The following is a 17,416-nucleotide window of genomic DNA, read 5'->3' as shown; positions in this document are numbered from 1 at the left end:
TTCATCAATCAATTAATTAAGAAGATAAATATTTGATAATGAAAACAATCATTAGCTGCAGCCTCATATTGCATATTCTGGTATCTTATTAGCCTAGTTTTATTTATTGAAGCTGTGATGTGTCTGTGCTTAAGATCAGATGTAAAATACTTTTTTGTATATTTTAATCTTAACCCCTTTTACTTTTATTTCTTACATTTTTTTTCTCTTTTGTGTTCATTAATAAAACATTAATGAAACAGGTGGGTAAACTGCATGTAAGCAGGTACTTAATTAAAAAAGATAAGTATTACCAGAGACATTTCCTTTAAAGTATCCAAAAGTTCCTGTTATGCACAATGTCTCCTTTTTTAATTTTTGTCAGTTGAAAACTTAGTTTAAGAAGTTGGTCAAAATTTTAATTTTATTTTTGACATTTTTGAGTTGCATGGAATTAAAAGTAATTAGAAATAGGTTTAGACCACTAAATATCTGCACAACTTTTGGATAAATATTAAGTTGTTATTCTACTAAATAAAGTTTTAAAGTACTTTAAAAGTTGCATGTCATTTTTTTTAACCTTGTGTTTCTTGAACCAGTTGGATTGTTACAGATGATTATAATACAGAAAAAAAAAATTACTCCAGTTTTTCTATCTTTAGTAAAGCTTAAAGGGACTTTTGCAAAAAATAAAAATAAAAAAATAAAAACAATACATGACATCTGTCTTTTGTTTATTTAAAAACAAAAAAAAGTGTGTTAGTATTTTACAGAGCCATTGAACAGATACAAATATGCAAATACTGGCAAATTTTACTTTTTAAAAAACATTATGATGTAAGTACATATGTTGTCCTACATAAATATTGTAAATCGATGCATTTAATAACCAGTAATTACCAAAGAAATCTGAGTTTTGTCCCTGTGTGTAGGGTAATAAAATTGCTCACCAACTGACTTCCGGGATCTAGCTGAAATCTACATGAGTCACGTGACACTGAAGCATTTTGGACCTCCGCTGTCGCGACTCTATATTTATTTATTTAATTACTTAGTTAGTTAGTTATCTATTTATTTATTTCTCTCTATTTAAAGGCTCTGGTATTTTATTTTGAAGGTGGTGACCGGAAGTTCAGCCTTATTTTCGGTAGCTTGACAGCAGGTCCTGCGTTGAGGTTATCTGAAGAACCTGATGGGGAAGTGATGGAGTCCATGTTGTGTCTCACGTAGATGTAAATAAATCAGATAAATAAGATACATCTGATTTTGTTGGTGCTCGAGAGAAGCTGCTGTTTGAAACCAGGTAACTTTACCGTGTTTATCACCTGCGTTTACGTATATGTTCACCCCGCTGTGTGCAGGACAGTAAATAAGGTCCTTGTTGATCATTCTGAGTAAATAATATACAGGCCTATATTAAAATAACAATCTGCTGGTTGTCTGTGCTGTTTAACGTTGATTTATTTTCTTAATGGCTGCTGATGCTAATAACACTATAACTGACATAATAATGTAATTAAATACATGTCAGCCTTTCAGCTCCTTGATGTGTGTCTGGATAATTTAATAATTCAGTACTATTTTAAATTCCTATAGCTCACTATTACATGCATAAAGGCAATATTTTTTTTAACTTTTATTATGGCTAAAATCTACTGGACTGACATTCATTAAAAATAATAATAAATCAATCATATAATCACCCTTTAAATCTGTGGTTCTCCCCCATGAGGACGAATGGTCCACAAAATTTCTAAAAATAATGATCTCAAATTTCTCTTCAAGCAGAAGGAATGTCATTAAAATTTTGTTTACAATCAGTTCTTTTATGGTGTAAACCATATAAAATAATGAGAAACTACTTCTCTATAATATTACCTTATGTTATCGGTCTTTAACACCAATGACTTGTGACTTCACCTGGATTTGAGCCTTGATTTAACTAAAACTTCAGACTTGGGACTCTGATACAAGACACCAGTTTCCTGGAGCTTTCCATGTAGTCCTATTGATAATGACTATATGTGTACACAGAACATACATGTGCTTCAATATTAAATTGGTATTATGTGCATGCTACTATGAAATGTGTTTATTTAACTGTGTATGATATCGGCTGAAAGTTTTCCTTAAAATACAAACTCTCTTCTTTCTGTTAGTCCTTTACATTGTGTATTGAAGATCACATTAACCTGCACTTATCCGTCTATGAATAATTCACTATCATCTGAAAGCAAACAGTGACCCATGGGCTAAATAGGTCCTCTGATAAAGATATGTTGCCACGTGACAAAAGCTGAATGCGAATGAACATGATTAAACGTAATGTAAATAAAACCTTATCACAATAACTGATCCGTGAACATGATTTCTGTCTTAGTTGGGTTAGATTTTTGTCGACAATTGTGGTTGTGTAACGATGATCCCACGCTACTTCCCAACGTCATCAAAGTCTGCCTTTTGTTATTGCTCTATTTGAGAGACTCCTAGCAGCAGAAATTACATACAGAGCGTTTATTAGATGAATATTAGGTTAACAATGTAATTTACTTCTTTACGATTAAGGAAGTTCTATGTCAATTCAAACACAGTTTTAATTCCACGTCTGAAACCTGTTTGACCATGAAGTTATTTTTCACAAACAGGCGAACATAAACAATATGCTCTAACCAAAACCACACTTTAATTCAATCAGAAATGAAGAGGGCTGCTGATGTGTGGATAACCAATCAATTACATTTGTGGTCTTGTGGTACAACACAGAACATACATAACACTGGTCGCTCATACTTTCTGCACTGATGGGAAAAAAGGACTTAAGGTCTCAAATACAATCCTAACATCATTATTATTTAATAGAATAAATTAACAAACCAATTGTATTGAACATGTAGGTTTCAACCACACATACACTTAACTTAAGTGTTTCTGTGTGTGTGTGTGTGTGTGTGTGTGTGTGTGTGTGTGTGTGTGTGTGTGTTTGTGTGTGCAGCATCATGTTGGCCAGGAAGGGCCTCCTGCCAGACGGTTTCCTGCTGACCCGTCTGGCGGAGGACCAGAACCAGCCAAACCGCAGCCGCTCCAGATCTCAGAGAGCTCGCTTCATCACCAAGACTGGATCCTGCAACGTGGCCCACAAGAACATCAGGGAGCAGGTAGAGGAGAGGGGAGACGTACGAGGAGAAACTTACAAGGGACAAAATATGATGTGAAATGTACGATCAGGGGAAACATATCAGGAGAACCATACAAGGGGGGAACTTACAAAGGGCAGCATAAAGAGTAGAAACATATGAGGGGAAACATACGTGAGAAGGCACATGCGGAGAGGCATATGAGGAGAAACATATGAGGGGAAACATGAGAGCCATACCAGACGAAACATGAGGAGACACATGAGGGAAAACATTCATTCATTCATTCATCTTCTAACCGCTTCATCCTCTTGAGGGTCGCGGGGGGGCTGGAGCCTATCCCAGCTACATCGGGCGAGAGGCAGGGTACACCCTGGACAGGTCGCCAGACTATCGCAGGGCTGACACATAGAGACAAACAACCATTCACGCTCACATTCACACCTATGGACAATTTAGAGTCTCCAATTAACCTAGTCCCCAAATCTGCATGTCTTTGGACTGTGGGAGGAAGCCGGAGTGCCCGGAGAGAACCCACGCTGACACGGGGAGAACATGCAAACTCCGCACAGAAGGGCTCCCACGCCCGGGATCGAACCGGCAACCCTCTTGCTGTGAGGCGAGAGTGCTAACCACCACACCACCGTGCCGCCCGAGGGAAAACATAAAAGGAGAAATATGAGGAGAAACAAATGAGGGGAAACGTGCAAAGCCCAAGCTTACAGCCCAGCAAGCTCTCACTGTGGGCTGTGTGCGCTGAACCCAGCCACGTCCCTGCATCTGCACAACATGCCACAAAAGTTTAAGCAAGACGTTTCAATCAACTCAGATCTTCATCAGAATAAAAAACCAAAAACCAATATTCCCCCTTTAACACTGTCCCTCAACACCAGATTACGACAGATCATGTGATTTGGGCTGCGAGTCTGAACATATCTGAGTGATTCCCACATATCCTTGAATTTTAAAAATGCCTCTGTGCCAGTTAAGAAATGTACATTTGAGACACTTTCTCTTCTTCGTGTGTTTCAGGGTCGCTTCCTGCAGGATGTTTTCACCACCATGGTGGACCTGAAGTGGCAGCACTCCCTCCTCATCTTCACCTCGGCCTTCCTCTGCTCCTGGATGCTGTTCGCTATGATCTGGTGGCTTGTTGCCTTCGCTCACGGAGACCTGGAGCCCCATGATCCAGATGGCGAGCCGCGCCCCATCCCCTGCGTCACCGCCATCCACTCTTTCACCTCAGCTTTCCTCTTCTCCATTGAGGTCCAGGTGAGAGCTGCTCCTGGTCTGACTGATCCAGGTGCTGTTTTTTGGGGTGATGTTAATGCTGAGGTCCCGTCTGCTGCAGGTGACCATCGGTTTTGGAGGCAGGATGGTGACGGAGGAGTGTCCTCTGGCCATCACTGTGTTGATCATCCAGAATATTCTGGGGCTGATCATCAATGCCGTGATGCTCGGCTGCGTGTTCATGAAGACAGCGCAGGCCAACCGCCGAGCAGAGACACTCATTTTCTCAAGAAACGCCGTCATTGCTCCTCGAAACGGTCGACCGACTTTCATGTTCAGAGTGGGAGACCTGAGGAAGAGTATGATCATCTCTGCCACCATACAGCTGCAGGTGACTCCAAGTCTTGAGACACACTTCAGCCAGGCTTCACTCTTTAGAGTCAGCGTGTCAGAGCAGCCTTTCTTAATGTCCAGTGTTAAAATAAAATATTTAAGTACAGCTGCAGTTTTCCAACCAAGAGCAGCACTTGAAAGTTCAGTTCAGTTCAATCAATTTTATTTATAAAGTCCAATATCACAAATCACAATTTGCCTCAGAGAGCTTTAAAGCATACAATGCCATATGCTGTAAAGCTTCACCTGGAGAATGTTACAGAAAGAGACTCAAAACGACTACAAAGAGACACAACATGTCTACACAAAGATGCCAAACTACCTAAAAAAACAAAAACCACAACACAAGAATGCAAAATGACTATGAAGTCTCATAAAACAGCCCAATGATGCAAAACCACTACAAAGAGACATAAAATGGCAACACAAAACTGTAAAACAACCACAGAGACAAAAACAAAATGACTACACAAAGATGCAAAATGACCATGAAGAGACTCAAAATGACTATAGAACGATGCAAAATGACTGACAAGAGTCACAAAATGGCTACACAAAGATGCAAAATGACTACAAAGAGACATAAAATGGCTACATAAAGACACAAAATGACCGAAGAGAGACACAAATTGGCTACACAAAGATGCAGAATGACTACAAAGAGACACAAAATGACTACACAAAGATGCAAAATGACTAAAGAGAGAAACAAAATGAATACACAAAGATGCAAAATGACCACGAAGAGACACAAAATGACCACGAAGAGACACAAAATGACTACAGAAAGATGCAAAATGATCACGAAGAGACACAAAATGACAATGCAAGGTGCAAAATGACCACGAAGAGACACAAAATGACAACAGAAAGATGCAAAATGACCACGAAGAGACACAAAATGACAACAGAAAGATGCAAAATGACCACGAAGAGACACAAAATGACTACACAAAGATGCAAAATGACCACGAAGAGACACAAAATGAGTACAGAAAGATGCAAAATGACTGAAAAGAGACATAAAAAGGCTACACAAAGACACAAAACAACCAGGAAGAGACAAAATGACTACAGAAAGAAGCAAAATGACTAAGAAGGGACACAAAATGGCTACACAAAGATGCAAAATGGCCATGAAGAGAGACAAAATGACTACAGAAAGATGCAAAATTACTGAAAAGAGACACAAAATGGCTACACAAAGATGCAAAACAACTACAAGGGGCACAAAAAGACCTAAAACAGTCAGAAAATGATCACAGAGACACAAAACAGTGGAGGAAAACAAGACTAGTTGTTTCCCCCTCTCTATGGTCTGAATGCTAAGCTAAGCTAACTCTCTGCCTTTATCTGTCTGTATCTTCATATTTAGCGTCAGACATGAGAACAGTATCAGTCTGAACATTCAACTCTCCGTCAGAGAGCACATAATTATATTTACCCAAAATATAGAACTGTTTGTTTAAAACCTTTGAATGCTGTCAGAACTAAAAACTAAATTTGCCTTTATCAGAAACTCTCCAATCAGAGCAGGAAAGCTACCTACCTGCTACCTTTCCCTCCAGGTAATCCGGCGGACGGTGACGGCAGAAGGCGAGGTGATCCCGGTGTGCCAGCTGGACATCCAGGTGGAGAACCCTCTGAGGAGTAACGGCATTTTCCTGGTTTCTCCTCTGATCATCAGCCACACCATGGAGAGAGGAAGTCCTCTGTACGAGCTCTCCGCCCAGTCGCTGGCCTCTGAAGACCTGGAGATCATTGTAATCCTGGAAGGTCAGGAATCACCTGGATCCTGTTAAGATTAAATTAGACTTACTTTTTTTTTTACGTTAATGTGTTGTCAAAGAAAAACATCAGCTCTCATTTTGAGTGTTTGTGTTTTTTAAATTAAAACACTTAGAATGTGAATCTCGGACCGCACCATCATGAGCGTCTCTCTTCTTTTAGGTGTGGTGGAGACAACGGGAATCACCATGCAGGCCCGGACCTCCTACACTCCTGAGGAGATCCTGTGGGGGAGGCGCTTCGTCTCCATCATCACAGAAGAGGACGGACGCTACTGCGTTGACTACTCAAAGTTCGGCAACACGGTCCCCGTCAGGATGGCGTCCCTCAGTGCCAAGGAGCTGGACCAGACCAGGGGCGTCCAGGAAGGCAGCTCCGACCCCGTCAACCCACAGGGCTGGGGGCTGGTGCGAGCCGGCAGAGGGGGCTTCCGTAGAGGAGGGCGCACCTGTGACAGCGCCGCCGCCCCTCAGCCCTGGTACACCCAATCAGAGAAGCCAGAGAAAGAGGTGGAGCAGAGAGGGGAAAAGAAGAAGGTGCAGCTGGAGGTGATTGGACGACAGACAGAAGAGGACGCACTGGGAGAGATGAGCGACTGAGAACCAGTAAAGTGACAGCATGCCAGCAACAAAAACACATGGTAGGTTTAGGCAACAAAAACACATGATAGGTTTAGGCAACAAAAACAAGTGGTTATGTTTATGCAACAAAAACGTGGTTGGGTTTAGGCAACAAAAACAAGTGGTTATGTTTATGCAACAAAAACATGTGGTTGGGTTTAGGCAACAAAAACGTGGTTGGCTTTAGGCAACAAAAAAGTAGTTGGGTTTAGGCAACAAAAACATGTGGTTGGGTTTAGGCAACAAAAAAGTAGTTGGCTTTAGGCAACAAAAACGTGGTTGGGTTTAGGCAACAAAAACGTGGTTGAGTTTAGGCAACAAAAACACGTGGTTAGGTTTAGGCAACAAAAACGTGGTTGAGTTTAGGCAACAAAAACGTGGTTGAGTTTAGGCAACAAAAACGTGGTTGGGTTTAGGCAACAAAAACGTGGTTGAGTTTAGGCAACAAAAACATGTGGTTAGGTTTAGGCAACAAAAACGTGGCTGAGTTTAGGCAACAAAAACACGTGGTTAGGTTTAGGCAACAAAAATGTGGTTGAGTTTAGGCAACAAAAACACGTGGTTAGGTTTTGGAGAAAAGAACACGTGGTTGGGTTTAGGCAACAAAAGTTTGTGGTTAGGTTTAGGATACAAAAAAACTTGGTTAGGTTTAGGCCCGTCCACCACCCCTCCCGCCTGCTCCCGACTTTCCCTACCTTAACTTTCGTCTTTGTCCCACCACATAGCCCCCTGATGCCGCCAGGTGCCATTAAACTATAACGGCAACTGGCCGCATATCATGCCAACATTAAAGGATGCCTTTTTTTGTTGGTTTCTGACACCACAAGTCACTGCCTAAGTGCTGGATTTAGACGACTTCGGACCTCTATATTCTGTGTCTTCAGCCCCATTCAGACTGGACTTATGTCCCCAAATGTACCTTTCCTTTCAGGTGTTCCCACAACATTTACTACTGAGTAAAGTGAAACACCAGCAGCACACTGCTAACTCTCAGTGAGAGGACCAACTGGATGTCACACCCTCAGCACACTCACAAGGTGCAATGAGATTCAGAACGAGATGGAAATTGCACAACACATGCCACTTTAGAAGGTCACTGCCTGTTCAACTTAACTCAGAATGTTTTTCCAAGGATGGAAAATGTATTTATTTTTGTTCCTGGAGCAATTTTACTGTTTGTTTTGATGTTTTCAAGCTGTGATCTGATCCTCCATTTTCTTTGTATATTTAATTGTTTGGACTAAACAGTAAAAACAGCAACATCACATCACATACACCCCAATGTTTATATATTATATATTATATTGTATATGTCACATTAAAAACGCATGTGTTTATATATTTCATGTACTGTAATAATCTTTATTTATAAAGCACTTTTAAAAACAGTTACAGAGTTATGTTTTAGATAGATTTCAAGATTTTTCTGATTTCTTTTAAGGCTCTTCATGGTCTCTCTCCGAGCTGTATCTCTGACCTCTACGCCTGGACATACTTTGAGGTCCTCAGGCAGAGGTCTTTTGTATGTTTCAGAGGTCGCTGAAAACTAAAGGAGACAGAACATTTGCTGTTAGGGCCCCGAGGCTCTGAACAATCTGCCCGAGGAAATCAAATTTCTATCAGAGAGCCTCTCCTGATTTTACTTGAGTTTTAAGTTAATTTCTCTGTCTTTTGTTTCTTCAGCTTTTATATACTTAAGCGTTTTCATCAGGTCTTTTAAAAGGTGTTGTTTTCATGTCTTGCCTGTTTTATTTATTGACATATAAAGCAGTTTGTAACTCTGTTTTGTAAAGTGCTTTATAAATAAAGATCATCATTATTATTATTATTATTGTAAGTCATGTAAAGCCTGGTATAAGATAATATGTTTTAAAGCCATATTAAGGCCTGTACTGGTTTTAAATCCTGTAGCTTGTGATATTCATTGTGACACTTCTGATATTGTTTTTTTTAGTTTAAATATGAGGAAAATACTACTTGAATTTATTAAATGTCTCTCTGCGTATGTTATTTATCATGTTAAATAAATCTATTTTTTGTATTCGTCTCATGATGTGTTTGCTGTCTTATGGTAATATTTAAAATGTTCAGTCTATTGAAATAAGCAGGAGAAGAGTCTGAGTCCAGTAATCCCTAATATTTGATTTATTTTTTTTTTTATAATATTTATCATGTTATGAACTAAAATGTACTTTCATGAATAAGATTCTGCCAAACTAATGAAGAATGAAGATCAGTCTAACATGTTATATTTAGTTTGATGGGAATGACTGTTGAAACTTCAACTCCTGCCTCATGGTTGTATGCCTTCATGAACCCATCAAAAAGTCTGACACATGCCCACCCACCCCCAAGTTATGGCCAAAAAATGCTTTGTGAGGTCACAGTGACCTCTGACTATCAAATTCTAATCAGTTCATCTTTAACTCAAGTGGATGTTTGTACCTAATCTGAAGAAATTCCCTCAGGGTGTTATCAAGATAGTGCATTCACGAAGAAATGCAATGGATAAGGCCACAGTAACCTTGACCTTTGATCTGTGACCACCAAATTCCAATCAGTTCATTCTTGACTCAAATGGATGTTTGTGCCAAATTTGAAAAAATTACCTTAGGCGCTCCTGAGATTTTGCATTCACGAAAATGAGAAGGACTCATGGTCATGGCGACCTTGACCTTTGACCACCAAAATTTAATTAGTTCATCCTTGACATGGACTTTTGAGCCAAATTTGCAAAAATTCCCTCAAGGCGTTTCTTGAGATATTATGTTTACGAGAATAAGACAGAGTAGGTCACAATGACCTTGATCTTTGACCTATGACCACCATAACCTAATCAGCTCATCGTTAAGTCCAATTGGACATTTGTGCCAGATTTGAAGAAATTTCCTCAGTGGGGAAATTGTGAGATATTGCATTCAGAAGAAAGGACAGATGGATATATGGACAGATGGATAAGCCTCCAGCCACGGCTATCACTGGGATAGAGGCATAAAAATGTTATTCAGGTTTTATTTGTAAAGATTTAAGACATTTAATAGACGGGAGTTGTTACAGGAAGAAATCAGAATCTGGATTTGAAGCACAAATACACAAAGCAAAGACTTTTAATTTTTTTCTTGTATTTATTGTTAAACTGTTAAAAAGTACAAAATTAAAAAGTCATTCTTTATTGACCTGAGAACCTGTAAGTGTCACAGGCGACTAGAAACAAACACTCAACAACACATTTAGTTTGTGTTAACTTTACAAAACTTCAATCATTAAATCCTGAAACACTGAACTGTTAAAACCTGCAGTTATTTTAGATCCAACACCACCAAACGCTCAGCAGGGACCCCGCCAGAGCCAGACCCAGAGCCAGGGCTGGCGTTGCCGTGGTAACAGTGCTGCCGGAATTACACAGGTTGCTGCTGCAGCAGCGGTAGGTGAAGCCGGAGATCGCCGGAAACATCTGGGAGAGACGAGAGTTGTCGCAGTCTGTGTACCTGATACACTGACGGATGGTCTTTCCACCTGAAGATAGAGTCACACACAATAACACACACAGTAATACACACTTAGTGGATGGACTAACAACTGAAAAAATACTGTAATAAATCAAACATCAAGAGAAAAATACAAGCACACGTAAATTTGAGAATTAATGTGAGTTACAGAAATAAACCAATAAATTACAGACTAAATTAGACATAATTGCCTTCATTTTGCACAGATTTTTATGTGATTATAAAAATGTTAAAATATTGTAACAATTTCACAGTTATTGACAGTAAAATTAGGATTTTTGCACTAAGACAGTACCCTCAGACAAAGTAAACATTAAGTTAGAGCTGCAACATTAATTATTAATCTCCTGAATATTTTCTTGATTGATCTTTTGGTTTATGAAATGTCAAGAAAAAAGAAAGTAAACCAGTTCCCTAAAATCCAACATGAAATTTTGCGATTATTAAAAGTACAAAATCTCAAAATATTAATTTACTGTCACATAAAAGACAGAAAAGCGGTAAATCCTCCCAGTAGAGAAGCTGGAAACAGAGAATTAATAATCAATCGGTTATCAAAATAATTGTCATTATTTTTCTGTTGATTCATTTAATTAATCGTCTAATTGTTGACTAGCAATAAAATGCCCTGAAGTGTGCTCTCATTGTAAAGACGAAGGTAGACGAGTTTAGTTTCACCGTACATTTCATGTCTACCTTCAGTAACAGGAGCATAAGGATCAGGTATCTCAGTGGTTCTCAACCAGGGGTCCAGGGACCCACAGGGTTCCTTGAGGGAGTTTCAGGAGGTCTCCAGAAAAATGGGAAGCAGTTTATTTTAACTTTTTACTTCACAACAGAAGTCAGTCAAATGTGAGTATGAGTCATAAGTGTGAGTATTCTAATATTAAGCCTGGTATACACTCTGTGATTTTGGGCTGTACCAGACAAAAGATGACCAACATGAAAGAAACTTGGTGATATCTTTGGTCCTGGCTCTAAAACAGAAAGATGTACAGACATACAGCATTTTTAGGAGTTATGCAGACAAAGAGGGGGGATGCGTGGGTTTATTTATTTATCTGTGCTTGGTTGAGACTGTATAGTTAACGTATATTTAATAACTAAGACTGTTGTTTATTTATCTGTTAATGGTTGTAAATAAGTTTGGGATAGTTGTTGACAATTTCCTTTTTAAATGAGGCATGGATACTGAGAAGGGGGTCGGATTATATAAGTGTACACTTCTTCCTCCTCCTTTTTGAGCATGTCTGTTGATGTTGTTTTGTTTTTATTTTTTTATTTTGCTCATATAAAGTAATTCATACACTCATTCATAAAACGGTGGTCCTACATCGCACAGTGACAGAGGTTCAAGGATGGCCGTTGTCACAGTCTTGTGATCAAAGGCAACCTAGTAGATGCTAATGGATACACTTCCAACTCTTCTTGCAAAATTGGCCTCTTTTCCTCGGCCTCGACTGCATCCACATTCTCCTCCTCCTCTTCTTTAGACTTTTCCAACACTCATAAGTGCCACTATAGCGAGGGCTCCATTAATGTTTGCTTTCATCTTCCTCTTACCACTATAGTGGTGTAGATGGATGACATACGCTGACACCGTTTTGTTCTTGCGTATTAACCATAGGTATTAACATCAATGGACATCATAACTTGGGATTCAGTAGTTATTGTCATCGTACAGCCTGCACACATAAAACTGTTGTACCCAACTTTATCAGATCCATGTCACACGGTGTAGCTGCACTTAACAGCAGGATTTGGGGTTTCACTTCCGCCACAGTTATCTCCTCAGCTGTAGTTTTAGATGCTGGATTCTGGAGGTCCCTGAAGGGAAATTTTATCAAATGGGTGTCTGTGACCTAATGTGTATCAATTTAGAGGCCCTTGACATGATAAAAGTTGGGAACCACTGAGACAGAGTAAAAAGAAAGAGTAGAGAATATTAAGAGACAAGAAAAGAAATAAAAAAAGGAAAGAGGGTTAGGAGAAAACAGGAAAAAAAAACAGAGACATAAAAATCTGTTAAAAACATTTTGAGCCTTGATTTGCTTTTGATCAGGTTCAAAGATATCTGTGTTTGATTAATGGAGGAAACACAATTTTTATAAGACAGGGAAATCATTAGCTCTTTACAGTCTTTGGGAAGAGGATTGTTTCAAAATTTACAATTTAGTGAAATCTTTGAAAATCCAGAGATGGAAAAGTAGTTTGTCTTAGTATCATTGCAATCAGAATAATATGAAAAATGATAAAATCACAAATAGGTGGAAGGTTACTGGGTAAATTTCCAGTATTTACCCAGTAATTAACTGTACTGTACTTAATAACAATTTGTACTTTACTTGACCCTTTTTGGTACTTTATATTTCTACTCCACTACATCTCAGAGGGAAATATTGTACTTTTTACTTCACCACATTTATCTGATAACTTCTATTACTTTCAGGTCAAGATTTTACATGTACAACATCTGATATATGATTTTGAATCCTTATAGATTTAACTATAAAACCACACATTAAGTGGTTGAATCAGCTCTACTTTCACAATATTAAATTGCTGTTTAAATAAATGTATCAATAAAAATAATCCAATAGAGTGTAAATGGCACTCTAAATGGGCTCATTCTGCCTGAGGACTATTTTTACTTATTGAAGTACTTTTTCAGTACCTTTAAAAAGGAAGCAGACTCCTACATCAGGGCTTTATATACCAACAGGAATAGAAAAGCTATGAAAACCCTACATTTGTGCTCCAGGTTTAAGATTCTGTTCTATTTTTGGAATAATTTTATTGTATATCTTTTATTTATCTGTATCAGAATTTGTTTGTAACCCTTGGCATTGTCTGTCTTTCTTTTGCTCCTTACTGTCTGATCTTCCCTTATGTTCTTTCATACTATTGTCTCTATGTTCACAAGGAAATGTGAAATAAAGAATAATAAAGAAAAACTTACTGAAGTAAATTTTGATGCTAATACTTCTGATTTTGAAAGCAGAATTTTTACCTACAACAGAGTAGGCCTAATTGTATACTGTGGTATTACTACTTTTATTTGTAACAGTGGAGTATTTATATTATGTGGTATTAATACTTTTACTTGAGTAAAGGTCTCAATACTTCTTCCACCAATGAGGTCACATATAAATCAACACACAGTGGCTTCAGTGTTTAGTAGTAGAAATACTTCACAGCTCACCTCTCTCACTCAGAGATATACAGGAGTCTTCATACGTGCACTCCTGCACGTTCTGACAGCGTCCTGTGTAATCAGCGCACTTGTAGCAGCGAAGTCCAGAACCTGAAGAAGAAAATGTTTTACTTTATTCAGCACATGCAGTGTTCATATTGTATTCAGTCAAGTGCATCTTGTGAGATGCATGATTTTCCAGAGAAAGTGAGCATTAAGCAGCAGCTTGATCTGTTGCGACCTACAGGTTTTCACACTGGAAAATAAAACTATAAAAGCATGCACAGAAATATATCAATCCACTCCTGCAGAATGATTCACATCTCTATTGTTCATCTGTATGCTCATTTCCATCTCAGTCCTCATGCACAGTCCTGTTGAGCTCAAAGGCAGGCTTTAAAGGCAAAACACAGAATCTACGTTTGGTTCAAATTGAGTTACTACATCTTATCTGACCTTCTGACCTGATCTGTTTTATTGTATAAAAAAATGTTATGCCATAAAAATGTGTAATTTCCATGAAAACAGCCTTTTAAATTTGCAGTAACTACAAAACAGACATTACTTCATTCTGCTGGTATATCACTGCACTGCTATAGAAAGACAGAGAACAAGACAGCTAGAGCAAGAGTTCCAAATCAAGTGAAAGCTAACTGTTAGCTAGGCTAGCACTTGCTAAATCTAAAGCTGAGTTTCATCAGTATTGCCTGAAAATAAAACATATCTTCATGACCAGACATTTCATTAGGTTTGTTATTCTGCATTATTAAATAAAGTAACAATTAATTTAATTCATTTTGGAGAAGAAAAAACAGCTTAACTCTTGCTAAAGATAGCTTAGCATTAGCTGCTGTCTCATGTTTTGACTCTAGTATATTCTATGTGATTTTGTGGTTAAACAACCTTTAAATCACATTTGTAAGAAATTGTAAATCAATGTTATTATATTGATTTCAATATCAATCTTACAGGTTCTGAATGTAACTTTCAGATCAGATTGTTTTTAATGACACCATTGGCTGTTAGAGAATTGCAGTCAGTATCTTTGCTCTCACCAGTGTCAACGTAAAAACACAAGACTGAACTTAAAAGACCAACATCATGTTAATGTTCATATATTTCATTTGGATCACTGACTTCATGATACTAACTAGCCTGATGCTTGTGAATTACTGTATCAGCTAATGTTAAGTAGCAAACAACAACAGATCCATGCAGTGTAGCCCCACTGATAGTTGGCTAACCTTAGCTTAGGTTACAACTAGCTAGTTATCTGCCCCCACCTTGCATCCCTCTTGGCTAAGAGAAAGCTTTGTACTGCTACATTAGTTACTGATGGCTAAATCATCAGTGTTTGTCATAATACAGTTAGTATCATGGCTCATGTTAGCTGGTGAAGTAATTTGGCGAGCTAGCAAACTCACACGGCGATAACATTAGCGAGCAAGAAAGTGAAGCTTAGCCAGTGGGCTGTAATTAAGCTACGCTGCATGGATCTGGCATTGGTTGCTTCATAGTGTTAGCTTAAATAAATAAAATGTCAAAGCAACCCTGAGAGTCTGAATGAATTAGCTGACATTATTTGCTCAAGAAAGTTTTTTTTGCTATGTTAGCTAGCTAGCAAGAAAGCTTACACTAGACAGCATTTGCTAGCTAAAACCACAGTATCACAAAATATTTCATGTCAGTGTTTCCTTTAGGATATTTTTGGGCACCAGGTGGCACTGAATTTGATTAATTAACTGTTTATCAGACCACAAATGAGACAAGAATTAGCTAGTCAGCAAAGGTGGGACCAAGTCATTGTTTTGCAAATCACAAGCAGGTCTCAAGTTTTTGCACTCAAGTCCCATCTCAAGTCCAAATAAGTCAAGATTGACAAGTTCCATGTCCTTAACTTTGAGTTTCAAGTCCCAAACAAGTCATGAGGCGCTCATTAGGAAATGTAAGGCCATTTTAACAACAAATAGCCTAACATTAGCTAAGCATTAGCTCGCAAGGTTAACAACTTCAAATGTCGAATGAAGCTGGAAATTGTTGCGTCCTCATCTGTAGTCTACGAACCAGGTGTTTTGTACACTGCAATTCGTTTTTTGTTGACCACCACATAGTTTTTGTACGCAAACGAAAATATATTTAGCAAAAAGTCGGGGAAGGCCTTAGTTTTTCAGTTACGTTACCACCTGTTCATCGATTGGCAGTTGGAAGAAAAAAACATTAATACATTTAAAAGTACATACAGAGCCTTTAATAGTACGCTGATAGAAAGAAACTCAGTCAAACACAGAAACATTTGATTTTTATAACAGCAAATAACCATCAAACTGAAGTGAATTTTAAGACATTAGTAAATACTGTAGTTTATCTGAGTATTCATAAAGATTTTAGGTACTGTGTGAGCTCTATAACTGTGATTTTCTTGCATAAAACAACCTAAAAAGACACATAATGAAGTTGTTACAACTTCTATCTGTTTTACAGTTTATTTCACTGCTTAGGGGTATAGGGCCCCACATTACCCCTTGAAAAGGGCCCCAGATACTGCCACAGTAAGGCAGTCTGGGTAGCACTTTACTTTACCTCCCTATGAATTTAAACGCTTAAATCCACTAACAGTCATTAGTGCGTTGTCATCCGGTGTAAAGCCGCTCAATACAAACTCTCTCATCACTGAGGGAAAACTGAAGCTGTTGTCCTTGTATCCAGAGTCAAAATAAAGACAATATCCAGAACTTTTAGGCAAAAAGGTCAGACAGATTTAATAGCAAATACTCCTGGTAATTATATAGGTTGTCTTTATATAATCAGCTCTACCAACAATATAAGGTCATTAAAATGGGCTCCACCTTTACCAGCTGCAACATTAAAGTAATCAACATATTGATGCATCAACAATTATAATACAGTAATATGTATTATTCTGAATGGGACTTTTGGTACTTTAAATATATCCTCATACTACTTTTGTACTTTTACTTTAGTATGATTTTCAAAACAGGACTTTTACTAGTAAGAGAGTATTTATACACTGTAGTATTACTACATTTACTCAAGTAAAAGATCTGAGTACTTCTTCCACCACTGCTTTTTTTGTAACCGCAGTCTTGAATTTATCTTTATCTATACTATAATATACAATGTTTCTGTGCAGCTTACAACTGTTAAACAGATAAATGAATAAATGTAAAGTTATTCTAAGGAATATAACATTTGTGTCTGCAGTTTATGATGCGTCCTGGTTCACTTACCTACACTGAGCATCCCACAACAAACCAGCAGGAATAATCCAAGGCAGCGCTTCATGTCGTCTCCCTACAGACGAGGAGTAAAACCAGTAGACAGGAGAAGGCGTTGGGTCGGAGTCCGGCTGGGTTTGGTGTCCCGTGTGTTCCACTGTGACCCTGTGAGGCAGGCGGCAGTAAACTGAGAACGGCTCTTTGTCCACTGTACCACAAAGACTCCCTGTCTGGCCAAACGTCCTCCTCCTCCTCCAACAATCACTTGGCCACCGCCTCACTGAGGCTTTATTATGGCTGCAGTACACTGTGTTTATGTATGCTGCTTTTCATC

At 38.4% G+C, this 17,416-nt stretch overlaps 3 protein-coding genes across 7 annotated transcripts in view; 1 reads left to right on the top strand and 2 right to left on the bottom strand.

The window, feature by feature from the left end:
• Positions 1-1,153: 1,153 nt before the first annotated feature.
• kcnj11l (potassium inwardly rectifying channel subfamily J member 11, like) lies at positions 1,154-9,141 on the top strand. Of its 5 annotated transcripts, none has more exons than XR_007449274.1 (7): positions 1,154-1,282; positions 2,972-3,134; positions 4,146-4,385; positions 4,465-4,734; positions 6,305-6,512; positions 6,687-7,479; positions 7,711-9,141. XR_007449274.1 is itself a non-coding variant. In XM_049575230.1 (7 exons), the coding sequence occupies exons 2-6, from the start codon at positions 2,976-2,978 to the stop codon at positions 7,121-7,123; spliced, it is 1,314 nt and encodes a 437-aa protein (XP_049431187.1). In that variant the 5' UTR covers positions 1,154-1,282; positions 2,972-2,975; the 3' UTR covers positions 7,124-7,164; positions 8,076-9,141. The 5 variants fall into 5 exon arrangements, 2 of the variants coding, with proteins under 2 accessions (XP_049431187.1, XP_049431186.1); XR_007449273.1 differs by having other exon boundaries at positions 7,607-9,141; XR_007449272.1 differs by having other exon boundaries at positions 6,687-7,658.
• Positions 9,142-10,192: 1,051 nt separating this feature from the next.
• Positions 10,193-17,363, bottom strand: cd59 (CD59 molecule (CD59 blood group)). The gene is made up of 3 exons (XM_049573630.1): positions 17,095-17,363; positions 13,856-13,957; positions 10,193-10,660 (listed from the first exon to the last, which is right to left on the bottom strand). Exons 1-3 carry the CDS (start codon positions 17,147-17,149, stop codon positions 10,449-10,451), a joined length of 369 nt encoding a protein of 122 aa, XP_049429587.1. The 5' UTR covers positions 17,150-17,363; the 3' UTR covers positions 10,193-10,448.
• Positions 17,211-17,416, bottom strand: part of prdm11 (PR domain containing 11) — a 28,599-nt gene continuing 28,393 nt past the window's right edge. The window contains exon 9 of the mRNA XM_049573627.1: positions 17,211-17,247. The gene's annotated coding sequence lies outside the window, so the exon portion shown is untranslated. The remainder of the gene's footprint in view (positions 17,248-17,416) is intronic.

The sequence above is a fragment of the Epinephelus fuscoguttatus genome, linkage group LG4 (assembly GCF_011397635.1).
Source record: "Epinephelus fuscoguttatus linkage group LG4, E.fuscoguttatus.final_Chr_v1".
Classification (NCBI taxonomy): Eukaryota; Metazoa; Chordata; class Actinopteri; order Perciformes; family Serranidae; genus Epinephelus; species Epinephelus fuscoguttatus.
This window is presented reverse-complemented; position numbering and strand designations above follow the sequence as displayed.